This window comes from Zalophus californianus, chromosome 9 (assembly GCF_009762305.2).
Source record: "Zalophus californianus isolate mZalCal1 chromosome 9, mZalCal1.pri.v2, whole genome shotgun sequence".
NCBI lineage: Eukaryota > Metazoa > Chordata > Mammalia > Carnivora > Otariidae > Zalophus > Zalophus californianus.
The window spans coordinates 9,677,473-9,703,598 of record NC_045603.1 but is presented as its reverse complement, the minus strand read 5'-3'; the positions used below and the strand labels follow the sequence as shown (position 1 = coordinate 9,703,598).

The following is a 26,126-nucleotide window of genomic DNA, read 5'->3' as shown; positions in this document are numbered from 1 at the left end:
CGGGAGCCGAAGCCGGAGCTGTTGCCGCGGCCGCTGCTGCCGCCGCTCTGAGCCCGGGCGGCGCGAGGAGGAGAAGGCGGCGGGCGGCGGGGAGGGGGAGCGGGCGCGGCGGCCCCGCCCCGCCGGCTCCCCCCGGGGCCGGCCCTGGCCCAGCCCCGCACCCGTTCTGTGCCGGGCGCCGCCGAGAGCGCGATCCCGCCGTCCGCACCGCGCCGGGGCGGGGGGAGGGGGCGGGCGGCGACCCGGTGGCCGCGCGGCGGGACTCCCGGGGGACCCCCGCCGCACCCCTCCTGGGCTCCAGGCCCCTCCCCGAACCCGTAATGCCGACAGCTACCTGGCAGGGAGCTTGTATCCGCGTCGGGCTCAATTAAGCCTCACGGTGGACACGCTCACCGGGGAAATGAGAAGCCTGGGGCCCACCGAGGTCAGGTCACTGTCCAAGGTCACGCAGCTAGGATGCGTTGGAGCAGCGTTTGAGTTCAGGCGCTTCTGAGGGGACTCAGGTTGTAGGATTGAGCTGGGGTGGGCGTGGGTAGAAGAAAAGAGGTTAGTATTGGGGGCAGGGGACTGGAGAATTTGAGGCAACCACCAACCTGTCACTCCCTACCTCCGACCTCCTGAAGGAACAGGGTTCACTCCCCTCCACCCCCATCAAAAAACAAAAACCCAAGAACACACACACACACACACACACACACACACACACACAGCAGAAAAACAAAGAAACAAAAACTTCCTGTGATCTCAGAGGGTAGCAGAATCCTTAAGGGCATGAAACATCGGGGGTCCCAGAGAAGACCCCTCTCCCCACCACAGTCTACATTAGGAAGGTAAAACCCTGCTGGACCCGTGGACCAGGCACTGGAAGGAACCAGAAGGAATGGGAGTGACCTATGGTGCGGAGGTGGTTGAGGAGACTTTTACTTTCTCCTTTCAAAAATGCCTATATATATTTTTTGTTGCGAATTAACTTTGCAATTAAAAACTTGAAAAAAAAAAAACTTCCTACCATCCTCCACAGTTCAGGTCCAGCTCGTTTTCCACGAGGTGTTTTCTGACCAGCCTGAGTTCCCAGTGCTGGAAGGACACCGAGAAGGCTGTGGATGTTCGGCTGTTTGCAGCAAAGGGTGGAGGAGAGGGGCTGTGGCTCCTGGGAGTCACTGGCCAAGGCCATACCCAGGTCAGTCCTGAGCCTAGGCCACACCCAGGCCTGTCTCCCTTCCTAGCCTGCATTCTTGACTTGAGACTGGGGCTCAAGTCACAAACTGGGGCTCTGAACCACCATGGCTACAGTATGGTCTCTGCAGAGTGCTGGTGGCAAGAAGAGACCAGAACATTTCTCAGAAGGCCACCGCCCTGGGGGACCCTCTTTGACCACTGGGATCCTGCCCAGTGGTCCCTGAGCACATGCTCCTCACACCCCACCCCTCCCTCAGCCCCAGGATGATGCCTGCCCTGCTCACCAGATCTCTCTGGGAGTCAAGGATCATGAGCTATAAAGTGGGAGCCAAGCGAGTGTAAGCTCTATATGATGAACCTCCAGAGCCCTACGCGCGTGGATGTGAGTTAGTTTATACATTGGAACAGTGACCTGGAAACCCTGCCAGGCGGAACAGCTTGGGGGAGGCATCTCCCTGATGGAGAGGTGAGCCAGGCTCTCTGAAGACAGACGCAGGCAGAATGGGGACCATGAAGTCCTGCAGGTGCATGAGGCATCGGGACTCCTGGTGCGTCTACGTGTGTTCTGTGAAGACAGAAACACATATCTAAAATCCCCAGGAGAAACTGTTACAGAAAATCCAGGGAAGCACAGGGGAGGCCAAGAGAGGGGGCTGCTGCCAAGGGCAAGGGAGCCACTGTGGCTTGGGCACCAAATGGTGCCACTTTTATGTGAGCTACCCCATGAGATTTAGGGACAATTGAATAAATGGGTCCAGAGGCTTGAGTCAAATCTTGTTAAATTGGTCTGTTTAGCCCCTAGAATGGCTTTTTAGACCTGTGATAGGAGCATGCCACTCTCCTGCTTCTAAGCTCCCTGTCCCTTATGGAATAAATTCCAAACCCCTTAAGAGGCCGTACTGCCCAGTGGCCAAGGGCATGGATTCTCTTAGAGCCAGAAAGCCTCATTCTCACCCTGCCTGCCCCTGTTACCGGTTGTACGACATAGTTTGCAAGGAGGGTAAAGTCTCAGGCCTTTCCCAATTCCTGACACCCTCTCTGCACCTCAGTTTTCCAAATTATAAAATGGGGGAATAACAGTAATACATGGAAAGCCTCAGTAAATGCCAGGCCTTATGATGCTAGCTTCTCTTGGCTTGTAAGACTGTTGGTAATCTGGACCCTGCTCATCCTTCCAACCTCATCTCCTATTCCTCACTGTCTGGAGCAATGTCAAACTGTGCATAATTCCCCAAACACACCAGAATGACCCCCCTCTCTGCCTTTGTTCATGCTGCAGCTGCCTGGAGTGCCACTCCTCTCCTTCTTTGGCTCATCTCCATCCCCACCATCCAGCAGGGTAGCTTCTTGGTGAATGTTTGCGGACCTAGTGCCCCCAACACTGCCTGCTGCTGGAGGCAGAGGGGGTGGCTAGGACAGGGACGTCCTGAAACCCATTTCTCCGGGACTGTGGGAGAGACTGCCCCCACCACCGATCCTAACACAGAATCCCTCCAGAGATGGCCAGAAAGACAGATTCTCAGGGGAACTCCCCTCAGACTTGAATTGTCCCCACATTTTCCCTCTAAAGTCTCGCACCTCTAGGCTTTTTATTGCTTCACTTATATTCCATTCTTAGGGTAAGGGGATTCTGCCCTAAATGAACAAGTATCTTTATTCATTCAAAATATATGTTTTGAGACCGACTTTGTGCCAAGCATAATGCCAGGCACTGGAGAGAGCTGGAAATAAGACAAACTCAGTTTATAACCTAGTGGGGAGGCAAGCAGTAAACAAATGAATAATTAAATAAATAAGTTAATTTATAATAGTCATGAGAACCACAAAGAAAAGTTAAAAAGTAATATTATAGAAAATTGTAGATGGTGTTTCTGTGTGTTGGGGGGGTGGATTTGGGAGATTGGCATTATTTATAAGGTTGTCAGAAAGGTCCTGCACACGAGCTGAGACCTGAATGACCCGAGAAACCAGCTATGCAGAAATCTGGGGAAAGACTGAGCCTTGGAGGTTGGATGACCAAGAGAATTGGATGGGTCATTGTAGAGGTAGAGTTTGCCATGTGGATCCTCCAGGAAGCAGGCACTTAGATGGGGTTGGATATGCAAGTGGTTGATTGGGGGCTAAGGGCTGTGCGAGCCTCAGACCCCAATGCAGATCTGACAAAGTCTTGGCCAACCCAACAGGGAGCTCCAGGGTCAAGACTGACCATTGGGGAAGTCTTGCATTGGGCAGAAATGCCCAATCCCTAATACCCTTTTCGTGCTTGGTCATTAGTTGGGAGCTGCTCCAGAAGAAGGTGGCTTCAGCTCAGAAGCTGGGGTGATGTGCACACAAAAGCCTGCACATAGATGTTTATAGGAACTTTATACATAATTGCCAAAACTTGGAAGCAACCAAGATGTCCTTCGGTAGGTGAATGGGTAAATAAACTGGTATATCCAGACAACGGAATCTTATTCAGCAATAAGAAGAAAGGAGCTCTCAAGCCATGAAAAGACATGGAGGAAACTTAAATGCATATGACTAAGTGAAATTAGCCAGTCTCGAAAGGCCACATGCTATATGATTCCACCTCTATGACATTCTGGAGAAGTAAAAACTATAAGGACTGTAAAAAGATCCGTGGTTGCCAGGGTTATGGGGAAGGGAGGGATGAATCGGCGGAGCACAGAGGATTTTTAGGGCAGGGAGACTATTCTCCAGGATACCATAATGGTGGGTACATACCATTATACATGTATCCAAACCCATAGAATGTACAACACCAAGAGTGAAGCCCAATGTAAATGAGGGACTTGGGGCGATAATGTGTGTCAGTGTAGGTTCATTCCTTGCAACAAATGCACCACTCTGGTGGGGGACATTGATAGTGGGGGAGCCTATGCATGTGTGGGGCAGGGGGTGTACGGGAAATCTTTGTATCGTCTGCTCAATATTTCTGTGAACCTAAAATGGCTCTAATGAACGAACAAACAAAAGCTGGGTTGGCTCCAGAAAGCAAGGCAGTTGGAGGGTGTCTGCTAAATGCACCAGGTGCAGCCCCATGCAGATTCATTCTTAAAGGGGGAGCTGAGTGCTAAATGCACCAGGTGCGGCCCCATGAAGATTCATTCTTAAAGGGGGAGCTGAGCAGTGCCCCCTCCGTGGCTGCCACGGCCCACCCCTTGCGCTGTGAAGATCCACTTCTCCACACAGGTCAGGAAGCATCTCCTCCAAGCCCCTCCCCCCCTCGCCGGGTCTCTCTTCCCGAGGAGACATTTAGAAGTGGGGGTTGGTGGGATGAACCACAGCCTCAATCACTGCGGTTGGTCTCAGGGCCCCAAGAGGTACCCACGGTCTCCCTCCTCCACTACCCATCAAAAATTCCCCTTGCCCTCTGCTGAGAAAAGGTGGGATGAATAGTCTTTCCTTCCCCTAAACCAGTGAAGTCCATGGTATGATACATCTGCTCAATACATGTTTCTTGAACCGAGACATGTTTTTGTAAAGTAGGGGCGGGAGGAAGGACAATGGGTAGGGAAGACCTTCAGGCTACAACAAAGTCACGTCTAAAAGAATGGGAGAACGCTGCTGGTTTGGTACCTCGTAGTTTCTGTCTGCCACAGGCACGTTGTGGACTCACACCTTGAACTCGGGGCTTCAGGTGACCAACTCACTTCAGTTTAGCACTGCAAGTCCTATGTCCTGGGAAACCTCTCAGTCAGGCTAGTTGGTCACCCTAACTATCTCCAAATCACACGCCCCCAGGTGCGGGTAAGTAATGGGTATCGAACAGCACGTGACTCCCCGTCTTCCTGCCATCCTCAGCCCCTGTGCTTTCCTCCACTACAGCACCTCCCACTTTACCTGTCCCTGCAAGACCGTGAGCCCCTCCGGGGCAGGGACCAGCTGAGTCCTCCTCATCTCTGTGTCTCCGGGGGCCTGCACTCCTGGCTACTGAAGTTCCCAGCGAAGGCGGACAATTCCTCTTGGGGTGTGCTTGTGAGCTAAAGAGCTTCCTTTCCCTGGGGAGTGGGGAAGCAGGGGCTGGGGGACAAAGAGAGCTGCCAGTGTCCATCCTGGACATCTCCATCCTGAGGGTCCAGTCTCCAGCCGGGGATGGACTGTCCCAGAACCAGAGCCGCCTCAGTCTCCTTGTCTATAAAGTGGGGTCATGGTACTCACCGCATAGTGAGAACGGGAAAAGAGCAGATGAGATGTGTGTAAAATCTCCTGAGGACTCAGGGGCAAGGACAATTTCCCACCATGTTGTTTCGTATGCCTAGGGCACAGCACAGTGCCTGGCACTTAGTACCTGCCCCAAACATGCCATCCCCTCCTTATTTATTCCCAGCACCTATTAGGTGCCCAATGAAGGTTAATTTCCTTTTTTACTTCTTTTTTTTTTTAAGATTTTATTTATTTATTTGGCAGAGAGAGGGAGCAAGCACAAGCAGGGGCAGTGGCAGGCTGAGGGAGAAACAGACTCCCTGCTGAGCAAGGAGCGTGATGCGATGCGGGGCTCCATCCCAGGCAGACGCTTAACCCACTGAGCCACCCAGGCGCCCTCCGTTTTTTTCTTCTTTACCTTTATTCCCCAAGTGCCTACAGTGCCTTCCTCAGTAGGCTCACTCTCCTTTCTTGGCTCCTCTCCCACCCCCTTCCCGAACAGAGTGGTGAATCATTCAGACTAAGGCTCATATATGTGTTCAATCAACGTACCCCAGCCTGGGACCTTCCAAGGGGAAGCGGGGCTCAGAAATGTTTGCCTATTAGCAGTAGATTCCCCGGCTAGGAGCCCAACCAGAGAGGAGGGGCAGAAGCCAGGGAGGAGAGAGCTTTCCTCTCTGGGGAAGCCCAGAGATTTCCATCCAGGGTTTCTGCTTCCCTGGAAGCAGCAAAAGGAGCCAACCCACCTCTCAGGCTCAGGCAGGAAGTGAGGACATCTGTTCCCAGCTCAGGAGGGGCCGAGAACCAAGGAGGAAACGGGTGTCCTCCTTGTAGGGGACCTGGCAGTTGGCGGGAAGGTGTGTGCCTGCAGCCAGACCCAGCCCAGAAAGACCGGGATGAGTGGCCGGCCAGTGAGGCTGCGTCCTCTTTTTGTGGCTGTTGGGGGCTGGGGTGCTCTCACTGTCTCACCCTCATCCCGCCAGCCCCTGGGGCTCAGTCCATTCCTCCTCCCCACACTTGTTATTCTGTTACTCACCGCAGCAACCTCAGAGCTCCACATTAAAATCTTCCCTGTTTCACAGATAAGAATTGGAACTCAGAGAGGTTCTGTCGTTTGCCCAGGGCCCCATGGTCAGTGCAGGTATGCGTGGGATTTGAAGCTGGAAGTTTGCAGAACGTTGCACATTCTCGCTCTCTCTCCGAGTAGATCAGACCCTGACCAATGAGGAAACAGCCAAGTATATCCTGGGAGCCTCCCGCCACCCTGGGCTCCGTCCACCTCCTTCTCCCAGGCCCTCCCCTGATCCCAGGAGTTCGTCTAAAGCCAAGAGCCGCTGTGGCCCACACCCGCCCTCTTCCAGGGGGCCCAGCACCTGTTTCTGTCGCACTGATCTGTGATTTGTGTTTCCCCCCGAGAGCCCGAGAACTTCTGGAGGTCTGGCACTGCATCTGTTTCGTATCTGGGTCACTGGCATCCAGTGTGTGCTCTGGGTGTGTCTACTTCACCCACGATGGAACCTAAGGACTGATGGCCATTTCTCCAGCTCCTCTAGGAAAGGCAGTTTTCTGATAACCCCCAGGATTCTGCAGACACTGCACCTGAAGCCAGGGAAGCCAAGTTTTAGGGCTCCAGGATCATCCCTTTCTTAATCCATAGAATGGGTATGGGCAGACCTTGCTGTCTACAGAGATGATGTAAGGCCTGTGACAGATAAGAGGTCTCCTTTTGAAGGAGGCTCAGGGACGGGCGGATACTGAAGAGTCAGAGCCGAGGCTTGTGATGGGGTTAGAGGCAAGGGGGGTACCTGGGACCTGACTGGATGACCGCTTATGTGTATCCAGCGAAGAACCAAGGGTGTCTGACCGCTACTCCTCAAATACCATGTGTTTCCTGATCTAGCTTGGGGACCCAAGGTGATCCCTAGGGGAAGTGGGGGGCAGGTTGGAGAGACTCTCCCAGAGGCTGGAAGAAGGGACCATGCAGGAGAGCAGGGTACAGTGGGTGGTCCTGCTGGCTGGACCCCGGCTCCTGCCCATTGAGCTTGCCAGCCCTCTTCTTGGCCCACCTCGGGTTGGGTCGGGGCTTGGGTCTCTCTCCTCTAAAATTTGCCTGCTACCAGCATGAGCTGCAGCCACTAGCAAATTGTACCCACACACAATGTGTTTTTTCAGATACAGAAATGGAGATTCAGGGAGGGAAAGGGACTTTCCTGAGATTACACAGCAAGGAGGAAGCATTTGATGATAATGACGAGGTGGTCCTTGCTCTGTTTCTAAGTGCATGATACGAAATCATCTAAAGCCTCACAAACCCCCAATGGAACTGGCATGCTACTATCACCATCCCCATGGTATGGCTGGTGAAGCACAGAGAAGTTAAATAACTTGTTTTAGGTCACTCAGCTGCCAAGGTGAGGAGCTGGGATTCAAAGCCAGACATTCAAATTCATGACCACCAGGCCATACGGACTTTCTGGGAGGAAGCACAATGCAGGGAAGGCCGTTCTGGCAGGCCTGAGCCCGATGGACTGGGTCGAGGGTAAAGGGTAGGGCATGAACAGCAGAGGGGAGGAAAGGCGGCCTGTTTGGAGGCTGAAGCAGTGAACAGACCCAGAGTGAGCTGTGCTCGGCAGGCTGCAGGCAGAAGTCATTTTACTCTTTCCCAGTGGCCGCCTTGTCAACCTGTTCTGTTGACCCCATCTTTCCCACTCTTGGATGAAATTTCAGGCATATCTCATAACTTTTTCAGTCACTCTGAGGTTTTACCTTATTTTTTTAGATATCAAAATCGTCTGGTTTAGTAGCAAAGTTTTAAGCTCTGTTCAAGACTTCTTCTTTCCCTCAAGTCTGCCTTAAACTCAAAGACCTGTATAATGAGGAAGGAGTCATTCTCTCATTAGGGGTACTTCTGTGGGTTCTTCAGAGACCCCCCTCCAATCACTAGGGATTTCCCACCTGCAGTTTCTACCTGGGCAAAGCCTCCAGCCCTGGGAAACACATTTGCATCCTGGCCCCCAAAGGCTGGAAGTGCAGGCTGTTCCCAAAGCAGCTCAGTCCTTGCCTCGAAGAAGCAAGGAAGCCTAGCCAGGCTTTCCCCTTTGTCACTTATCCTCAGAATTCCAGGGGGCACGTGCTATACCCTTGGGTTTTCCGAAGCCTCCCCCTCACTTGGCCTGAGGTTGGGGAGTACTGCCAACTGTCTCTAAAGAGAGCCCCCTCTCCTCTCCTCTCCCCCCCCCCCCCCACTCAGCCATACAGCCTTGGAGGGCTGAGGGACCAGGAGCACTTCCGGCCCTGGCCCTTTGCAAATCTATGCTTTGGAACGGGGTACTTGGTACCCGTCGCCCTCAGCTCTGGGGGTCTGGACTGGAGCGGGCAGCAGGGCTGAGGGGGAAGGGAGGGATTCGAGTGGGGTTTCCATTCGGGGGTCCCTCAGTCACAGATGCTGGTGACAGGCCAGAAGGGGATGAGTCAGAGACGAGGCGCAGGGTTCAGGCCCCACCAGTGGAAGGCGGTGAGTCAGGCAGCCCGTGGGGGCCAATTTGCAGTCTGGAGGCTGGTTTTGAAGACGGAGTTTGAGGGTGTCACATGGGGGTGGAGCAGAGGGGTTGAAAGCATGGACTTTGAAGTTAGGGTGTTTGGGTTTCAATTTCAGCTCCGCACACAGCTTACCAGGGGTACCACCTGGAGCAAGTGACTCAGTCTCTCCCACCAGTTTCCCTGGCTGCACCATGGGAGCATTAAGCCAGAGTGAAACTCCAGTGTGCAGCTCAAAGCCTGGCTCGTGGGGCCCTCAGCAGGGTTCCCTGCAAGCCCACGAGGAAGGGAGTATTATTCTCATCTCCCATTTTACAGATGGGGAAACTGAGGCACGGGGACCTAAGCAACATGCTGGGGCAGTCTCACACAGTCAGGCAGCCCAGCTCTACCTACTGTGTCCTCACCTACCATGCCATGCAGGAGGACGTGGGCACGGTGGGAAGTATGACCGTGTGGGTTCAACTCCCACCTCTGCCGCATAGGAATTCGTGAGCCATAATTTCACCTTTCTGGACCACAGTGCCCTCATTTCTATATCGTAGGTACTGAGCTCTCTGGCTTGTGAGGATTTAATTAGTTAATCCTTGTAAAGTCCACTCTGTCTGTGTTAGTTGTCTTTCTTAGAGCAATTCTGGGTTGGAAGGATAATTAGAGGAAACCCCTCTCCTCTGTTTTACAGAAGAGGACGCAGAGGCCCAGAGAGTGCTTGACGGGCCTGAGATCACACAAAGTGGCAGAGCTGGGACTAATCCACTGTTCAACTATACCGAAGCTCTTACATGGGAGGAGGGCATTGAGAATTGGTGAGCAGAGCCCTGGAGCACCTGGGCCGGAAGTCAGAAGAATGGTCAAGTCTGGACACATAGATCTGGAAGATGTCTCCTCCTACCCAAGCGGTGATTGCACAAAAACCCTTTCGCACCCATCACCTCAGGCCTCCCAAGGAACCCTGAGAAGTAGGGACTCCCGGCTTCCACGACAGCTGAGGGGCACGAGGGCTGTAGAGGAGAAGTGACCTGACCACCTGAACCCAGACAGGGGTCTCCTTCTGGTGACAGGGGTGTGATAGGCAGGCAGGCAGGGGAGGGATGAGTGTGGGGGAGCACGTTGGGGCTGATGAGAACAGAAAGCCTCCACCAGGACACTTCGACATGGACACTGTGTCAAGGGAGCCTGAGAGAGGACGGTCACTTTAATGAGTCCCTGCGGGGGACAGTCTACAATTGCCTTTTCCAAAGTGTGTCCTGTTGCCTTGCTCACAGACGGGACTATCGGAGCCTTCACAGAGAACCCCTAGGGACCTCTAAATCCACCTGAAAAGAGTGTGTTGCTCGTGCTGGGATTTCACACCATGAGATGAGGTGGGCAGAAGGCCGGCGGGGTGGGGGGTGCTGTCTTTATGCCATAGCACCAAGAACACCTGCCAGCTGCTTTGCCCCATTTCCGCCAGCTCGTCATGGCTCTGCATTGATGTTTCCCTCTGGCTCATAAAGGCTGATCGTTAGCCGCTGTCATTTAAATGGAGGCTCATGTCTTTGTCACACTCTGAGCTCAGCCTTTGGAAGAGACAGAGATGACTTTGGTCTTCTGCTCTAATGAAGGTCATATTCCATCTAGAGGGACCACGGGAGACCTGTTCCCATCCAGCTTCAACTCCAATTGGCTGTGCACCTCCTGTGTTATCTACCATGTATTCACATTTTCACATTTATCTTGAGTCTCACTGTTCTACGGAGATTTCAGAAGTTTGGGGAGGAGGGAGCAAGACACCAGGGAACGAGAGATGTGTATTACCATCCAAGTATATGAGGCTTGATTTTTCAGTTCTTCTAGCTATTCATTTTTCATTTAATTATACATGAACTGTGATGACAAGTTTCTTGAGATGTATTGGGATTTGCTTTATATCCTGCCGCATGATGTCCATGGTAGTGTCTGGAAATCTTCAGTGTGTCACAGCTTGAAAATGACGTGTCAGGTGCAGGATTCCATACATGCTGTTTGTCATTCTGCTGTGTGTCTTTGTGGCTTTCTTTGTATGTCTTGTAATTTTGGATTGCAAGCTCACGTTAACAAGGGTTTTATCTGTGAATATCCCACTGTGGCTTTTATTTGGGAATGTCCTTCCAGAGAGGCTTGCATTTACTATTGCCACATGCTCTGTGGGTGTAATGCATCCCACATTTGCTTTGTATGTTAATTACCAGATCTGGCAGTTCTGGGACCATGTGGGTAATGCAAATTCAAACCTCAGATTTGTGTTAGGGAAGGTCTAGAGTCATAATTTCTCAAGGGAGACTTAATTTTTGTTTTTCCAACCAGAGCCAAACATGAAACGTCTCTAATGACAGGTTTTTTGGTTTTTTGTTTTTTTTTTTGGTAACCATTTGCCTTTTCACTGAAGATATGCTATATTCAGGTGTCTTGGTTTCAGATCTCTTTTGGCAAGGGCTCAAGGCCTTGTCTCCCATCCGTATATAGATGTAGACTCCAAGCTCCTTCGTTACCAAGATCAGCAAAGGCCAATATCTCCCCATACCTGTCCCTGGGTCACCCGCAGACCCACCCTGCAGGGCAAAGGATTGGCATCTCCTTATCACTCTGATTTTGGCTTCCTCTTTGTTTATGGTCCGTGGGGATTTCTTTACTATCTTGGAGGGTTGCTAGGTATTTAACAGAATGTCTGTTATACTTTAGTATCTCTAGGCATTGTGTAGCATCCCTCCAGAAGGTTCCATCCACCATGCCCAAGACCTGGATTCCACTCCTTCAGCCTCTGAGTGACCCTGGTAAGCCTCCTCCCACCTCCCCACCACTTGTCTGACTCACTGTCCCCAGCCACCTGCCCCACAACCTCACCCAGATGAAAGGCATGAGATTATTGGGTGGTGGCAGGCAGGGGCTAGATATCCCAGTGGCCTCTGGAGCAAAGCCCTTAAGTCCCTAGTGATCCTTCCAGGGTGTCTGGTGACATCTCAGAGCTGAGGTGCACTTGGGGATAAAGGCTCTTCAACAAAGGGACAGATTTCCCTAGCAGTGCCTGGGTGAGCAGGAAATTGCTGCTCCAAGCCTCACGTCTATGGGTCAAAATCCCTCCTGATTCACACCCAAGGTGTCTCAAACTGCATTCACCCTCCTCCCAAGCTGACTCCCCCACCAGGCTCCCCAGGCCGCCTGTGAGTGGCACCAACACCCCCTCCTTTGCTCACCAGATACCCAGGAGGTTTTCAGAGGCTCCCTCTTGCAAGCACTGAAAGCCAGTCACAAAATCTTCAATATTCCAAATATCTCTCAACTCTGGTCACTTCCTACCATTCCCACTGCCTCTGCTGTGTCCAGGTCTCATTATTGCTCACCAGGGTTATTTCCTCCTTCAACCCTCCTGTGATGAAGAGACGCTCAGAGCGCATGGATGTCTGGAGGGTGGGGCCCCTCACCTGCTGCTTCCCTTGCAGACCCCCTGCACGGATCAGGCGTCCCTGAGCTCTCTGAGCCAGAGCCCTCTTTGAAGTGTGAACTGTCAGAAGCCAGCAGCCTGAACAAAGATGGTGCAGAATGGGCACACAGGCCTGTGATCTGGCTTGAGGGGGGCTTCCGATTTGGATGCAACCATGCTGAGCCCCCCTCTTCACTTCAGGCAGAATTTGATAAGGACAGAAAAGCCACTGCTCTTACAGCTTTTTAAAAATGATGGCGTAATTTTGCAAGCTTATCCTTCTCACCTATCCCAACCCCCACCCTTCCCTTGTCCCAGCCCTGGGCTTCACCCCGGGGCTGACCCGGACCCCTGGCGAGGCCCAGGAAGAGAAGGTGAGGACGGGGGCTGGGTTAGGTACCACCTGGCAGATGAACCCTGTGACACCAACAGCGACCCTGGAGCGTTTCAGACAGGGCATCGTGCCCTCTGAGCTGAGTTTCGTGGTCCTGCCCGGCACTCAAAGCAAACCCTCCAATCCTCCTTAAGAAGCGGTTGTGGTCACACTCACTCAGGGGCAACTAATACAGAGCTCACTGCCTAGGAATGGCATGACTTGGAACAAGGGACAGCAGTGACTCTTAATCTCTGAACGCACCTGCTTCACAAGGGTGTTCCCAATCCCCGAGAGCGTGGGGCTTGGGGGCAAGAGCTGGAGGGCAGCCCCCTCCACCACTGAGAACTGTGCCACTTCAGGAAAATGAATGGATTAACCAAGTCCCCCCCACGACACAGCTCTTCACTTGAGGCTTCACTGCGCCCCAGGGAGGGGGTGGAGGTGTGGAGCTGGGCAGGGGGAGAGAGGGGTATTTGGCCTGTAGTGGGTGCACTGAGCTCATGGCTGTTTTGTCCGTCAGTATGGATTAAGGATTTTTGGAGAACAGAACACTGAAACTGGCGAGATGACCAGGGAGGGGGAGGGCTGCAGTAGGTGCCATGGAGGAGGGCCAGCCGGCTGCACAGCAGGACTCACATCCCTCGCCCACCTTCCCACCCACCTGCCGGGACCAGGGGCAGACAGGGCCACGCTCCCAATTGTCCTGCTGGCCCAGGACCAGTTGGATGAGTTGTCCTGGTATCCCAGGTCTGCTCAGTTACTCCCCCGCCTCACCGACCCCATCAGTAAGGGGGTGACAACTGGAGGAAAGATGAATGGAGGGCCTAGCGTGTGTCAGGCGCTGGGCTGTGAGCTGTGGGTAGCGTGGGACGCTGCCGCCCCACCCTTAGGGACCTGGAAGGACAAGGCCCCAGGTAGGTGGCCAGGAGGCGCTGCAGGCTATGGGAGGCCCCTGCAGAGAACTCAAGGAGAGTGGGAGGGGCTGGCACCCCCGGCAGGCTGCCAGTGGAGGACTTGCAACATGATCCCGAGGGCAGTGGGCTCCCAGGGGGCTTGAGGCGGCGGCCCCAGCCCCCTGTAGCACTGCCGTGGAAGAGGCAGGGGTGGAACAGGCTAGGACGGAGCCTGGCAGACCGGTCAGGACGGGGCGGGGGGGGGGGTGCACACAGGCTGGGGAGACACCGGGGATTTCATGATCAGGGGTGGGGGCGCTGTGGAAGGGGAGGATTCGGGGGGACATGTGCTCAAGGTCTGGCAAATGGGTGGCCACCGATGCACAAAGGCGTGGCTCAAGGGCAGAGCGACAGGGCCCTTGAGGAAGGCATAGGTTTGCCCAGGGCTGTGGCTTTTCAACCCATGAGGTTGCCCTACGTGGGGAGAGGGCTCCTCGTGGCTGCTCACCTATCTAATCAGAGAAGGCACCTGAGTGCCCAGAGAACAAACGTTTCTCTGCACCGGCCCGTTCTCCCAGGCCCTGTGGTGGAAAACTTGTTAGGGACCCAGCCCCCCCAAGCCCCCCTCCTCTGCAGCTGCTGCCATTCCAAGTGGGGAGCGGGCAGTGGCGTCCCCCCCCAAGGTGCCCGCCTGCCTGGCAGCACCTCAGTCTTACCTCCAACTCAGCCCACTTACAGGCTGCGAGGTGGGGAGAGGGTGGGAGGTGGCGAGCTTGGAAACAGGCCACAGCTGGAGGGACAGGCCACCCCCCTCCTCACTGCAGCAGGCGAGGCCTGGCCCGATGCTTGGAGGGACCACATGCACAGCCCGAAGAAATGAGACTGACACATCCCCACCCTAGGGGCCAGACCTTAGCTTCGGAATGTGACAATTTATTTGGGGGGCAAAAGAGGCTTTTCACTCCCCCTTCCTGGCATTGATACAACACTGAAGAGCAGCAGAACTAAACGTACAAGACGAGAGTAATCGGCACAAACCCCCCTCCCCCGGCCCAGAAACAACCGAATCCAGAACAACAGAACCAAAACCCACACCCGCAACCTCTGGGAGGGGGCAGGTAGCCTGGGGGACTCACCCCCACGCTCGGGTGGCAGCTCCATTCCTGGTCTCCTGCCAACCCAACTCAGTCCCTCTGTCACCCCACTGGAGGCAAAGTTTAGCCAGCTGGGAGCTGGATGGTTGAACCACAGACAAAGGCAACAACACTTCATTTTTAAAATGAGAAAAGAGAAATAAGAGACAGCGCCCCTCCCCAAATATAGAGCTATATACGTATATTTTATATATATAGAATTCATTCGTGCACAATTCATTAAATGAGCTTTTCAAAAATTAAAAAAATTATAAGATACATTTCTTTAGGCCTTTGTGTTTTTAAATTAAAACAAACAAAAAGTGTCCATCTGCACTCCGCCCAACAGCGGGGGCAGGCCCCAGAACTCTTGGTTCCTTCTACCCTGGCCTCTTGCAAGGAGTCCGGTTAGACCATCAGCCCTGTTTGCCTAGCTGAAGCTCTGCATACAGTAGGCACTCACTCACTGCCGGAGTGGGTTATCGACTCCTTCAAGGCGAGGCAGGGGGACCCCACAGGCCTGGGGTGTGGGGTCCTCAGTCCCCACTCAGCCTGTCCCCCTATTTCGGCATGTTGGTGACTGTCAGCAAGATGGAGTCAGGCTAAGGAGACCCTCTCCTGGAGTGTTAGCCCCTAAACTCCTTTCTGAATCTGAGAGGAGATGCAGACTGAGAAAAACGAAAACCTTTAAACACTTTCCTTTTCTTTTTAAAAGTGATTCCTTAAACCATACAAGCCCCCGAGAGGCTGCCTTGGGCTAGTGCATGGGAGCCCGAAAGCGGAACTGACCGTGTGGGGCTCCACTGTCCGGCGTGGGCCAAGTGCAAAAACAAAACAAAAACAAAAACAAAAAACAAAAAGACCAAAAAACCCAACCCAACCCAACCAAGCAATAAAACCCCAGAAGGTAGGAATGGTGGTGCGTCCACTTGGGCCCCATGAAGGCTAAAAGGGCTGGTCATGGCCCAGCACCCCCGACCTATGTTTCCTCCTCTGGGCTGACCCCTCACCCAGGACTGCCTGGCAAAGGCGGGGGGGGGGGGGGCGCCTGCTGGCTCTGCAGTGGCTTCAGCGTCCGCCCCCTCCGCCCCCTTTGAAGGGGCTTCTCCCAAAATGCCAGAGCAGCTGGGCTCTTCACCCCAGCGAAGCAGCTTTGCCTCCCAGAGCCCCAGTTTCCTGGTCTTTTCAATGGGGTGATCCCTCCTACTCTGCCCACCTCCCACTGAGGTTGGACCTCAATCATCACTTCTTTCCAGAGTGGGGAAGGATGGCATTCATTTTGCCCCAGTGCCAGCGACCTCTACCAGCACTGAATCCTCAGCAGCTGTCTGGACACCAGCAGTGCTTTATGAAGAGGTCTTGAGCCCAATACACCCATTTCACAGAAGGGCACACTGAGGGTCAGAGAGGGGAATGAGACAGGGAGGTGTCCCAACTTCCCATCTCAAACTGGTGACACCAGACCTCACCTGCTTCCTATGACACGTGGGTGGGGAAGGGGTGGCATTAAGGGGGGAGGACCGATGCCCCAACTGATATTGAATATGGGAGATTGGGCTTTGGGGGTATTTCACATACAAAAATAAAGCAAACCAGAATGCAACTTCTGCTTGGTAATTAGGCAAACGGAAAAGCAGCAAGGGGAGAGGGAGGGCCCAGAGGAGGCTGATTCGTGCAAGAGTGTGTGGGGGGATTATGGGTCCCCGCTCAGAGCCACCCTGGGAGAGAGGTAAGGAGAGCTCCACCTGCTCTTGACCCTGTGCCCACCTGGGCCTCCCAGGGGAGGTGCCCACCTCGAAGCAGTGTGCATGTGTGCCTCCGCGTGTGCTGAGATGGGATGGGGCCGCGCGGCTGAGGGTCGGGGCAGCAACCCACCCGTGGGAAGAGAAAGGGTAGGCATTCTCTTCTCCGCATGGGCACTCCCAATCTCTTAGGGTCACTACCTAAGATTCTCCCAGAATCTACAGCTCCTGTCTTTCTGAAGCCTGTATCCCCTACCTGGACAGGGAAGCTCAGGGGTGTCACGGTCTTTGGGGTGGTGGGGAGGGAGGGACCAGATGACCCAACAAGCTGGCAAATGAGTGGAAGAGAGCGAGAAACCCAACTGTATCTACTCACCAGCTTTCCTGGACAAAGTCACCAAGGATGCAACAGTGGGACTCCCGCTCACCCCCCCCCACCATCCCCCCAAATCTCAGCTCCCTTCACCTGGCCCCTGCAGCTCTGGCGAGTTCCCTTGGGACCAGCGGTCATCCTTCCCTTTGAAGGAGGCTAGGTGTGGGGGCTGGGCCCAGGACAGGAGGGAGGCCGCCCATCCCCGTTCCTAACATCACCACCTCACCTGTGCAATCACTGCGGTACTAGTTTTTCTTTAAATATCTCTTTCTCTCCCCCCCACTCCCACCCCGACCCCGTAGGAATCCCACAATATTTTTTTCTATTTCTTTTTTTTTTCCTCTTTTTTTGTTTTTTGTTTTTTTGCAAAACTAATTCTTTCACTTTCCTGTCATAAAATCACCTCTGAAAACACAACTTCTTTACAAAAAAAGTCACGAATGACACGGACTCTCAGGAAAACACATTTCTATGGTCTCTGAAAAACACCTGTAACTGGCCCCCAGGCGGTCACTCACCTGGGGTGAGGGGTCAGGGGGGAAATCCCCTCTAAGGACAGAGGAGAAATACCAGCCCTTATTTGGGGGGTAAGCCAATTGGCACTTGGACGGCCACAGAGCCAACACAAAGGGCAGAGTGGGGAGGGGTCTAGGAGTGCCAGCCCCCCAAACCCTGTGAGGGCCCTTGTTCTACATCCGGGGGTGCGGAGGGGGCAGGGGCCACCCTGGCAGGGAGATCTGGAAGAGCGAGTCCTCCCGTACTTCCGACGAAGGCATCTGTTACCTAACGGGATTCTCTTTCTGCCTCCCCCTACCTTCCGCCATCACGCTTCCCAGTTGAGACACTTCTCACTGCACACGCCCGGAAGCTCCCTGGAGCCCCGCTCAGGGCCACGCCACCCAGGCCAGACTGAAGCCCGGGGCTGGCCGGCCGGGCGGCCCCCACAGCGCCCCAGTCCCGCATACCCTCCCTCTCCTGGAGAACACAAGCCCCCTCTTTGGTCACCCCCTTTGGCCTGCCCGCCCTCCCAGGGCCTGGCCTGAAGCAGGGGCCCTGGTCTCTGCCACCGGCATGGACACCCTAGCTCCCTGGGAAAGCTGCCCTGGGCTCCGGAGCCTCCGGCTGCTTCGAGCAGGCTGCGCGGTGAGAAGCCTCAGCGGTCAGAAGCGAAGGTGGGGGGCCGGGGAGAGGCTGGAGGCCCCCCCCACCCCCACCCCCCACCGGGAGTGGTTTCCAGGCTTCCTCCTTCCCCCAGACGCGGGGGAGGAAGGAAGGGCAAGGCCGGAGCGGGGCCTCCCGTCTCCACCTCAGTTCCCGCCAGGCCGTGTCCGCAGCAAAGGCCTGGCTGGTTGAGCGGGCCGCCCGGGACAGGGCGGCGTGGGGGCGTGCACCCCAGCACAGCTGGGCTGGGGGGATCGGCCTGGGGGCTCCACAGCAAACTCCTCGGACCCGCGCCAGGTCCGGGCAAGGAAAGGTCGGGCCTCGGACAAACCCCATTCTGAGGAACCCTCAACAGAGCCGCCTGGAAAGCCCGGGCCCCGTGCACATCCGGGTACGCGCACAAACACGCCGTGGGGCGGCAGGTGCGCACGCCAGCTGGAAGTTTCCACAGCAGGTTCTTGTAGCACCTTTGGTCGAGAACTGAAGGGCCCTACCGGTCCCTCCCACCTCTGAGATGGGGTTGAGGAGGGAGCCGGGGCGAGGTGGAGCCTAAGGGGACCTGCTTGGGTCGGGTGCTAAAGTTCGTGGGAAGAGCCAGGCCTCTGGCCCTCTGGCCCCGCTCCTGCCACCCTCCCTGACGTGGAGGGAGGGGCCGAGGCCGGCCTCACCTCCACCTCTGACTGGGCTTTGCCATCCCTGGCCCTCCTGCCCAGGCATCCGGTTTGGGGAGGAAAGGGACAGCGTGCCCGCTGGGAGGGGGTCTCCTAAGGGGCCCCACAGCTGCCGGGTTAGCACCGAGAAATCAGATGCTGTGTGCGAGAGCTGGAAGCAAGCTGGGGAGAGACAGAGTGGGATGCGGAGGAGGCAGCTGAACCCCAGGTTCGGGGGCTCCGGGGGAGCCACCCAGCAGGCCCCACCATACATGGGCAGGGAGGGTGCCGAGGGGCAAGAGGGAGGACTTCCAAGTGCCCTCGCCCCACCCCAGCCCTAACCCGTTCCAGGACTGCTGCTCCCACTGGGCTTCGGGGGGCTCCAACTGCCCAGCCCCATCCCCGGGGGGGCAACACCGAGCCATCTGAAACAAGCAAAGCACAGGCAGAGGTGTCTGAGGGCAGGGGTGGGCGCGGGAGCAAACGTAGGACTTTGGGCAGGAGGGCCCCCCCCAAGCCCCCCTCCTTGGTGGAGCCCCCTCACTTGCTCACCCCACTGCTGCCACCACCCCCAGCGGCACCTGCTACCCCAGTAGCCACCTTCTCGAAATCCTCAGGGTTGCAGAATTCCTTGATAGTGACTGTCAGAAGGTTGCTGGTGACGTCGGTGACCACCACGTTGGAGCAGGGTGACATCTCAGGGCGCCAGTCCCCAGCTTCAGGCTCGGAGGCGGCACTGGCAGGCTCGGGGGCCGTGGGCAGCGCCGGGCCCGCGGCAGCAGGGACATCGGGAGGCACCCGCTTGCTGGCAGCCGCGGCCTCAGGAGGGATGGACAGGTCAAGCACTTCGGGCTCACGCCAGTCGGGAGCAGCTGGGCTCAGGGTCTCAGGGAGCAGCTTGGGGGGCGCGTCGTCAGGGTCGGAGGAGGACTGTGGTGCTGGTGAAGGACAGCCGGAGGAGCTGGAGCTGCGGGCGTCGTAGGGGGCAGCGGGGGCGGCCAGGAGCAGCCCAGGGCCCGGGGAGGCCGCAGCATCGGCCTTGCCCGCTGGCTGGGGAGGCAGAGGGCCGGGCGGGGGCTTATTGTACAGCGCGAAGGTGCCGAACTTCATGTGGCGGATCTGGGTGCGCAGGATGCTCTCGCTGAACTTCTTGCTCTTGCCGATGACGCGGTTCCTCGAGGGGACTTTGGGGCGAGCGAGGGCTCCGGCCCCCTGCCCGGTGCCGCCTCCGCCCGTGCCCTTGTCGATCACCTTCAGGTTGAGGATGATGCGGTTTCGCTTGGGCTCCCGAGGCTTTACCTTGCGATTGATGATGCGCACCGTCTCGGAGAAAGGTGAGATGGGGGGGCGCAGGCCAGGGCTGCCACCCTGGGGGTCGGGGCGGGGCAGGGGGCGGCGGGACATGCGGTGGCAGCGGCGGATGTCCTTCTTGAGCCGGTGCACGGCCGCGCTGGAGTGCAGCTTGGGCGAAGAGGCGCTGGCGCTTGGCTTGACAGAGAAGTGCACATCGCTGATGCGGAGGGCCTCAGCCTGGGCCCGTGCCTGAGGGGCGGAGGGAGGCGGTGAGCGGAGGCTCAGCTTCCTGCTGACCTCCTCCGGATGTCCCTGCGCCACCCACCCACAAGTCCCGTCTCATTAAACCATCCTGAGAGCATCTTGGAAGATCTGCTGTGCTCCCAACCCCGTCTTAGAGATAAAAGGAAATGGGTTCAGACAGGTGAAGCGAAGCGCCCAAGCGGGACTCTAAGACCCACCATTTTTGATAGCCATGGGCCCCTGGGACAGATGGCGGCTACCCTGGCTGACACAGAGAATGAGTGACCTCAGCAATGAGGACACTGCATGGAAGGAATGACCCTTTGCTCAGAAGCCCCTGACCAACTCTGCTCTGTGAAGGATCCCAGCCTAGCTTGGCACTCCTCCACGGACCAATTCTTGGTGACAGAAGGAAGAGGGAGGCCCCTCCCTGCTCCACCCCACACCCCAGCGCCACTGACCTACTTGCAGAGTCCCAAAGGCTCTGCGCTCTCTGCTTTTGAACAGGCTGCACCTCCAGCTTGGATTCGCCTCCCTGGCTGATCAGCACCTCTGGGACAACCCCTTGGCCCTCTCAGCCCCTCCTGTATGCTCCGGGCCCCCTCCACTTCCCCTCCTGGGTCTGATTCATGTCTGCCCAGGATCTGGCTCAAGGCCTGGGGCTGAGCAAATCAGTGCCAACAGATTCCAAAGCCAACACCTAAAGCCTAGGCTGGAATCCACCCCAGTGAGACAAGGGTCTGGTGGGGATGGACCAACTTCATATCCATGCTGGGATGGCCTGGGTGGGGGGAGGGTAGCATAGTTGAGCAGGCCTGTGGGCAGCCAGGGAACCTGTCCCAGGCTCCTGGGCTCAGCTGCACTCCCAGGTGGACATCGGTAAAGCCCCCCCACGTTCAGGGCAGGGGACTCACAAGGCCACATAAACCGTCCTCCATGGCTAGTCCTTCCTTCACTAACAAAGTACTAGAGTCACAAGCCAATTGCTTGGAGCTACGACTCCAAACACACACAGCCTCTCTCCCAGGGGCTGCCCGCCCTGGGAAAGACAAGGGACGGGCAGTGAGGATGTTGGGTGATTCAATGTAATAAAGGACGGATGGGGCCTAGCGGAGCACAGCTTAGGGGCACAGGCCTATCTTGGAGGATGAAGCCTTAGTAGGAGGAAGCCTTGGTCCTTTCTGAGCCAACGATGTTTGAGGCAGCTACAGAGGCTCTGGTGGCCTGCCGCACGGACACCGCTAAGACCAACAGGGGAGGCAGAGAGCCATGCGGTGGTCAAGGGACTAAAAGCAATGGCTGATATGTCATCTACACACATCCTCGCTCCTGGTGGAGGAGACTCGCTAGGCGATGTCTGCCTCAATCCGGGTGAGAGACAGTGGTGGCCAAGGGGGAGGGCACACTCCTACGGTCAGTTGGTGAGCTCCCCGAGAATGGGATCTGTGGTCTGGGGTCTCTCCACACCCCCCCCCAGCACTAGATGCTTAACCAGTCCCTGTGAGGTGGCCTGTGTGCCCCTCAGACAAAACTAGATTATATCTGACCACAATCCCCTGAAGCGGTGTCGGTGGACTTATTTGCTGAATCAGGGAGGTCTTTAGAAGGTGGTGGAAACACACTTTTAACGCTAAGTGGCCCCCCGGCCCCTCTGGGAGGGGGTCTCCTGGGGCTGCTTGGCCAACAATCCCTTTGAGCGCTAGGTGGCAGCAACCCCGCGTGCCCCATGCCAAGGCTGCCCACTCCTCCTGGGCACGGGCCAGTGGAGCCAGGGCCCGGTTCCCTCACATCCCTTCTCAGACAAAGGCAGGAGACAGCCAAGCTTCCTCGGCATGGCAAGCAGGGCCTTTGACAGGTTCATCCCCAAGGGAGCTTGGGGGAATCTCCACTCTTTCTGATCCCCCCCCAGGGGGTTAGTGTTCATGCCATCAGCATGTCGCCTGCGCTCCCAGAGCTCTGTTGTCATGGCTCTGCCCAAGTCCAGGGGTGATGGACCCTGAGGAGTGACAAAAGTGGGTAAATCTCAGACCTGGGACAAAACTTTGGCTCGGTGCGCCATATATACCGTCAGATAACATATGCTACCTGCTCAGCCCAGTGTCTGGTACACAGCAAGTACTCGAGACAGACTAGATTTCTCTCTCCATGGGGGTGAGGGACAGGGGCTGGTGAGCAATAATCTTTTACTAATGTACAGTTTCCAAACTTTTTATGAGAAACATTTTTTACTTTATATCTTCTAAAATATATATATATATATATATATATTTTTTTTTTTTCTAATTTTCGTTTTTAAGGACTGGTGTGCCCTTCCTCCTCTCCCCTCTGTAGGCTGGGAATTCTGTGAAGGTGGGACCCGGGTCTGCCTGTGAATTAAAAAGGCCAACCACAGCCAATGTGTTTACTGCACTCTGACGGGGTGAGAGGCACAGCTCTGAGGGGTTGGCGTGCACCACAGATGACAGCACAGAAGATTAAACACCTGGATTCTACAGCTTTGTGACCACAGGCCCATTCCACAACTTCCCTGGCCTCCATTTTTCTAGGTGTAAAATGGGGCTAAATCACAACCTACCTCATGGGCTCCTATTTCCCAACAGTTCCAGGCAGAAAATAAGCGCTGAGTATAATTGGTTTGCTATATACACTGCCTCTCAGTGACTCAGAGCCATGGGCTCAGACCAAGCTGGTCTCCACCAGCCCTGGCAAACATCCACATCACTCTCGTGAGGCTCAGGTCCTCTCAGCTGCCTCTCCACCCCCTGCCCCACCACCTCTGCGGCCTTCATCGTTTCCTGGGTGTGTCCACCTTGTCCCCTCAACCGGATGTATGTACTCTCTGAGGGACAGGGTGAAGAGAAGGAGCCGGAATGAAGCCAGGAAACTGGGTGGTGGGACCTCACGTTAAGTCATCTCCCCTCTCTGGGCCTTGATTTTTTTCATCTGGGTAAAGGAAATAATACTCCTTCATAGGGTTGTTGAGAGGATTAAAGGAGATAATCCATGTGAGGGTTCAGCACTGTGTTAGGCCCAGAGCCAGCTCAGAAGCTAGAGCCATCAAGGAAAAAAAAAAAAAAAAAAAAAAGGCATTTCGTGAATCCAAGCTCACGGTCATTACTCAATTGACCGCTAGAGGGTGCTCCAGCTGCGCTGAGGGGCTGTCACACAGCCCACCCGCCCTCCAGCTGCCCCGCCCCATCCCTCCTCCTAAGAAGCATCAAGGGTTAAGGGTGCTCCTCCATGGATCCCCTAACGTATGGCGGTTGGGAACAGGAGTCACGGAAATATGTAATTCTAGAAACCAACAGTTCTTTCACGTCGGCTTTAAGTTCAAACCCTTACCCACGCACAGACCTTTTGGGGTGGGGGTGGGGCTGGAGAGGCCCACCCCACCCTCACGGGGCTTTGAGCCTTTTGCAAAAACTGGAGATGCTGAGGCTGTGCATTCTGCACAGTCTCTTCCCTGTCCTTCCCGTGCCAATTGCGACCAAGTCACAGGCTGCCAGGGTGGGAAGGGGCCCCAAGGCAACTTTAGCACTATTGGGCCAACGGTGGTGTCCCACGGAGGCCCGCCTGCAGTCTTGCCTGTCTCCTAGGGTCATCTCACCTTCCCTCTCCGACTGTGTTCTTTCTCACTAAGAAAAATTAACCCACCAAAACCTCTAAGATGGCTTCCTCTGGGGCTAGGTCTCTCTTGCCAAGGCTAATGTGCTATGCTTCCACTCCCCCACACCCCATTCTCATTAGAACCTCCAGAAACAGCCAGGGGTGGGGGGAAGCCCGTGGCCCGGCCCAGGTGATAAACTCAAAGTGAAGTGATCTAAGGTCAAATTCAAGTTGCATTCCCCAGTGAGGAGGGGAGGCATGCAGAACAAACCCTAAGAGAGAGAAGGAAGCTGGGGGTGGGGAGGCAGGTGGCCCCCAAATGCTTCTCCTGTTCCCAGCCCTGAGGGAAACCACATTTACTTTCCCCATGGATTCTAATTCCAGGCAGAGCCCTACCAGCTCAAGGCTGGGGGAGATGAGGGTTTCGCTTCATCCGACGTGCAGAAGTAACCTCCCTGCCGCCCCCGCAGGTGGACAGCCCCCACCTGCCTCATCCACCCCCATGCTGGAGCCCAGGTGGCCTGCCCAGACCCTGGTTTTGTCAGCGAGGATTATCCTCCTCCCTCCCTCCCTCCCCACTCCCAGGCCCCTCTTGCTGAAGCTGGAGCTGGCCAGGGCCGGCTGCCAGGGGCTCCGTCGGGGGCTCACAACCACCCCCTGCCCAGCTGGGGCCCCACTGGAAAGGTCCGCCTGCCTGGGCAGCCGAGGATCTGTCCCTCCCTTGCAGGCCCCGTGCTGCGCCAAGGCTAGGGGCCCGAGAGGGGGCTGCTGGGGCTGGGCCAGGTTACCTTCAGGAGGAAAGTTTTGGGTTTGGGTCCCCTCTTCTTGGGCCCATACAGCTCACGCTCCCTCTCCCTGCGGCCGAGAAACGCCAAAGGTTAAAAAGAGCCCCTTCCAGGGCCCCACTCCGCGCTGCCCTCCCCGGCTCTCCCGCTTCCCCCGCTTCCCTGCGCGGCGCCCCAGCCGAGCCTTGGCCCCGCCGCCCCTGCCAGCTCCCCAAACTCACTTCTGCTCGAAGGCTGCAATGAGCCGCGAGTCCAGGATGTTCTCCTCGGGCTCCCAAGTGCTGTACCTGCCGAGTCACACATGCACAAAATAAAAATGAAAACCTAATAGGCAGAGGCACATGCGAGGCACCAAACGTGCACACTCCCCCCCCCCCCCCACCACCAAGGGAAAAAAAGGCCCCGGTGTCCGCTCCTTCCCCTCCCCCATCGCCCCTGGACCCCACCGGCACTTACTTGATGGCCCACCCCTTCCATTTCACCAGGTACTCGATGCGTCCCTGAAAGGCAGAGAAGAGAAAAAAGGGGGGAGTGGGGGTGGGGAGGATGCGGGGACGCGAGGAGGCGGCGGCGCGGGGGGGGACGAGAGAGCCCGTGTTAGCGGGACCGCTTCGCCCTGATGGGCCGCGGACCCGGACACCGGCTGCGGGGCAAGACGTCCCGCCTCGGGAGGCGGCTCACCTTTCGGATCCGCCGTTTGATGATGGATTCGGCCGCGAAGACCCGCTCGCCCACTGCAGACAGCTCCATCTTGCTCAGCGGCACCCACAGCCCATAATACTCCCTGCTCCCGCGGCCGGTGCTGCACCGCTCGCGCACGCGCCGCAGCGCACAGGCCCCGGCGGGCGGGCGCGCGGCGGGGCGCGCGCTCGTGTTCCAGCTGCGGGCCGTCACGTGACCCCTCCCGGCAGGCGCGCCGTTGCCAGGACCACCCCCTCCCCCGGGGCGGTTGCTAGGGAAAGTGAGCGCTCGCGGGGCGGGGGCGCGCGCTGGCTCTTAAAGGGGCCTCGCCTGGCGGCGGGAGTCCGGGCCCGGAACCGGGTGGTTGCTTGGCTTGCGGGAATCCTGGTCGGGCGCAGTGCAGTCTAACACTTTCTTACTGCCTTCTCCATCTTCCCGGCCCCCGATAGCTGACAACCTCTCCCTCCTTTTAACACCTCCCCCTTGCAAGTCTCCCTAGGCCCCAGCAGGGGAAAGACGATGGAGTCTCTGCAGCTGCTGCGCATCCTCCCAGCAGAAGTTTGCAAACAGTTAAATATGATACAGCAGAAATGCATTTGCTGTTGCCTTGCCAGGCCCTGCGGGAATTTCTTTAAAAACATTGCCCTCCCCCTCCCCAATCCATTATTTATGTATTCGTGGGAGTGTGGTTTTGTAACTAGTTCAGATGAATTAAAACAAAAACTCCACCGCAGGAAGAGGGCTGGGGGCGGTGTATTGGGTTGGAGGAAGGCCGGGAGGATCATGTGCATCTGTTCTTCGGCGGGCTGGGGTCTTGGGCGGCACCTGCCTTCACCGTGGAGGCGGGTTGAAGATCGCAGCCAGGACTATGTGGCGGCGAGGGGAG

The 26,126-nt window shown here is 56.2% G+C and overlaps 1 protein-coding gene across 2 annotated transcripts; it reads right to left on the bottom strand.

Annotated features, from left to right (window-relative positions):
* Positions 1-311: 311 nt before the first annotated feature.
* On the bottom strand, positions 312-25,409 carry CBX6 (chromobox 6). 2 transcript variants are annotated; one of them, XM_027592605.2, is made up of 6 exons: positions 25,241-25,409; positions 25,016-25,059; positions 24,781-24,846; positions 24,563-24,629; positions 19,233-20,174; positions 312-517 (listed from the first exon to the last, which is right to left on the bottom strand). In XM_027592605.2, exons 1-6 carry the CDS (start codon positions 25,307-25,309, stop codon positions 500-502), a joined length of 1,206 nt encoding a protein of 401 aa, XP_027448406.1. In that variant the 5' UTR covers positions 25,310-25,409; the 3' UTR covers positions 312-499. The 2 variants fall into 2 exon arrangements, with proteins under 2 accessions (XP_027448406.1, XP_027448405.1); XM_027592604.2 differs by lacking the exon at positions 312-517 and having other exon boundaries at positions 14,486-20,174.
* Positions 25,410-26,126: the final 717 nt, after the last annotated feature.

Excerpts from the sequence above, each read along its gene's own strand:
- CBX6 (XM_027592604.2), bottom strand. The coding sequence starts at position 25,309 with ATGGAGCTGTCTGCAGTGGGCGAGCGGGTCTTCGCGGCCGAATCCATC. Across the intron at positions 25,060-25,240 it reads TCAAACGGCGGATCCGAAAG|GGACGCATCGAGTACCTGGT; the intron begins GTGAGCCGCCTC and ends TCTGCCTTTCAG. Across the intron at positions 24,630-24,780 it reads ATTGCAGCCTTCGAGCAGAA|GGAGAGGGAGCGTGAGCTGT; the intron begins GTGAGTTTGGGG and ends TCTCGGCCGCAG.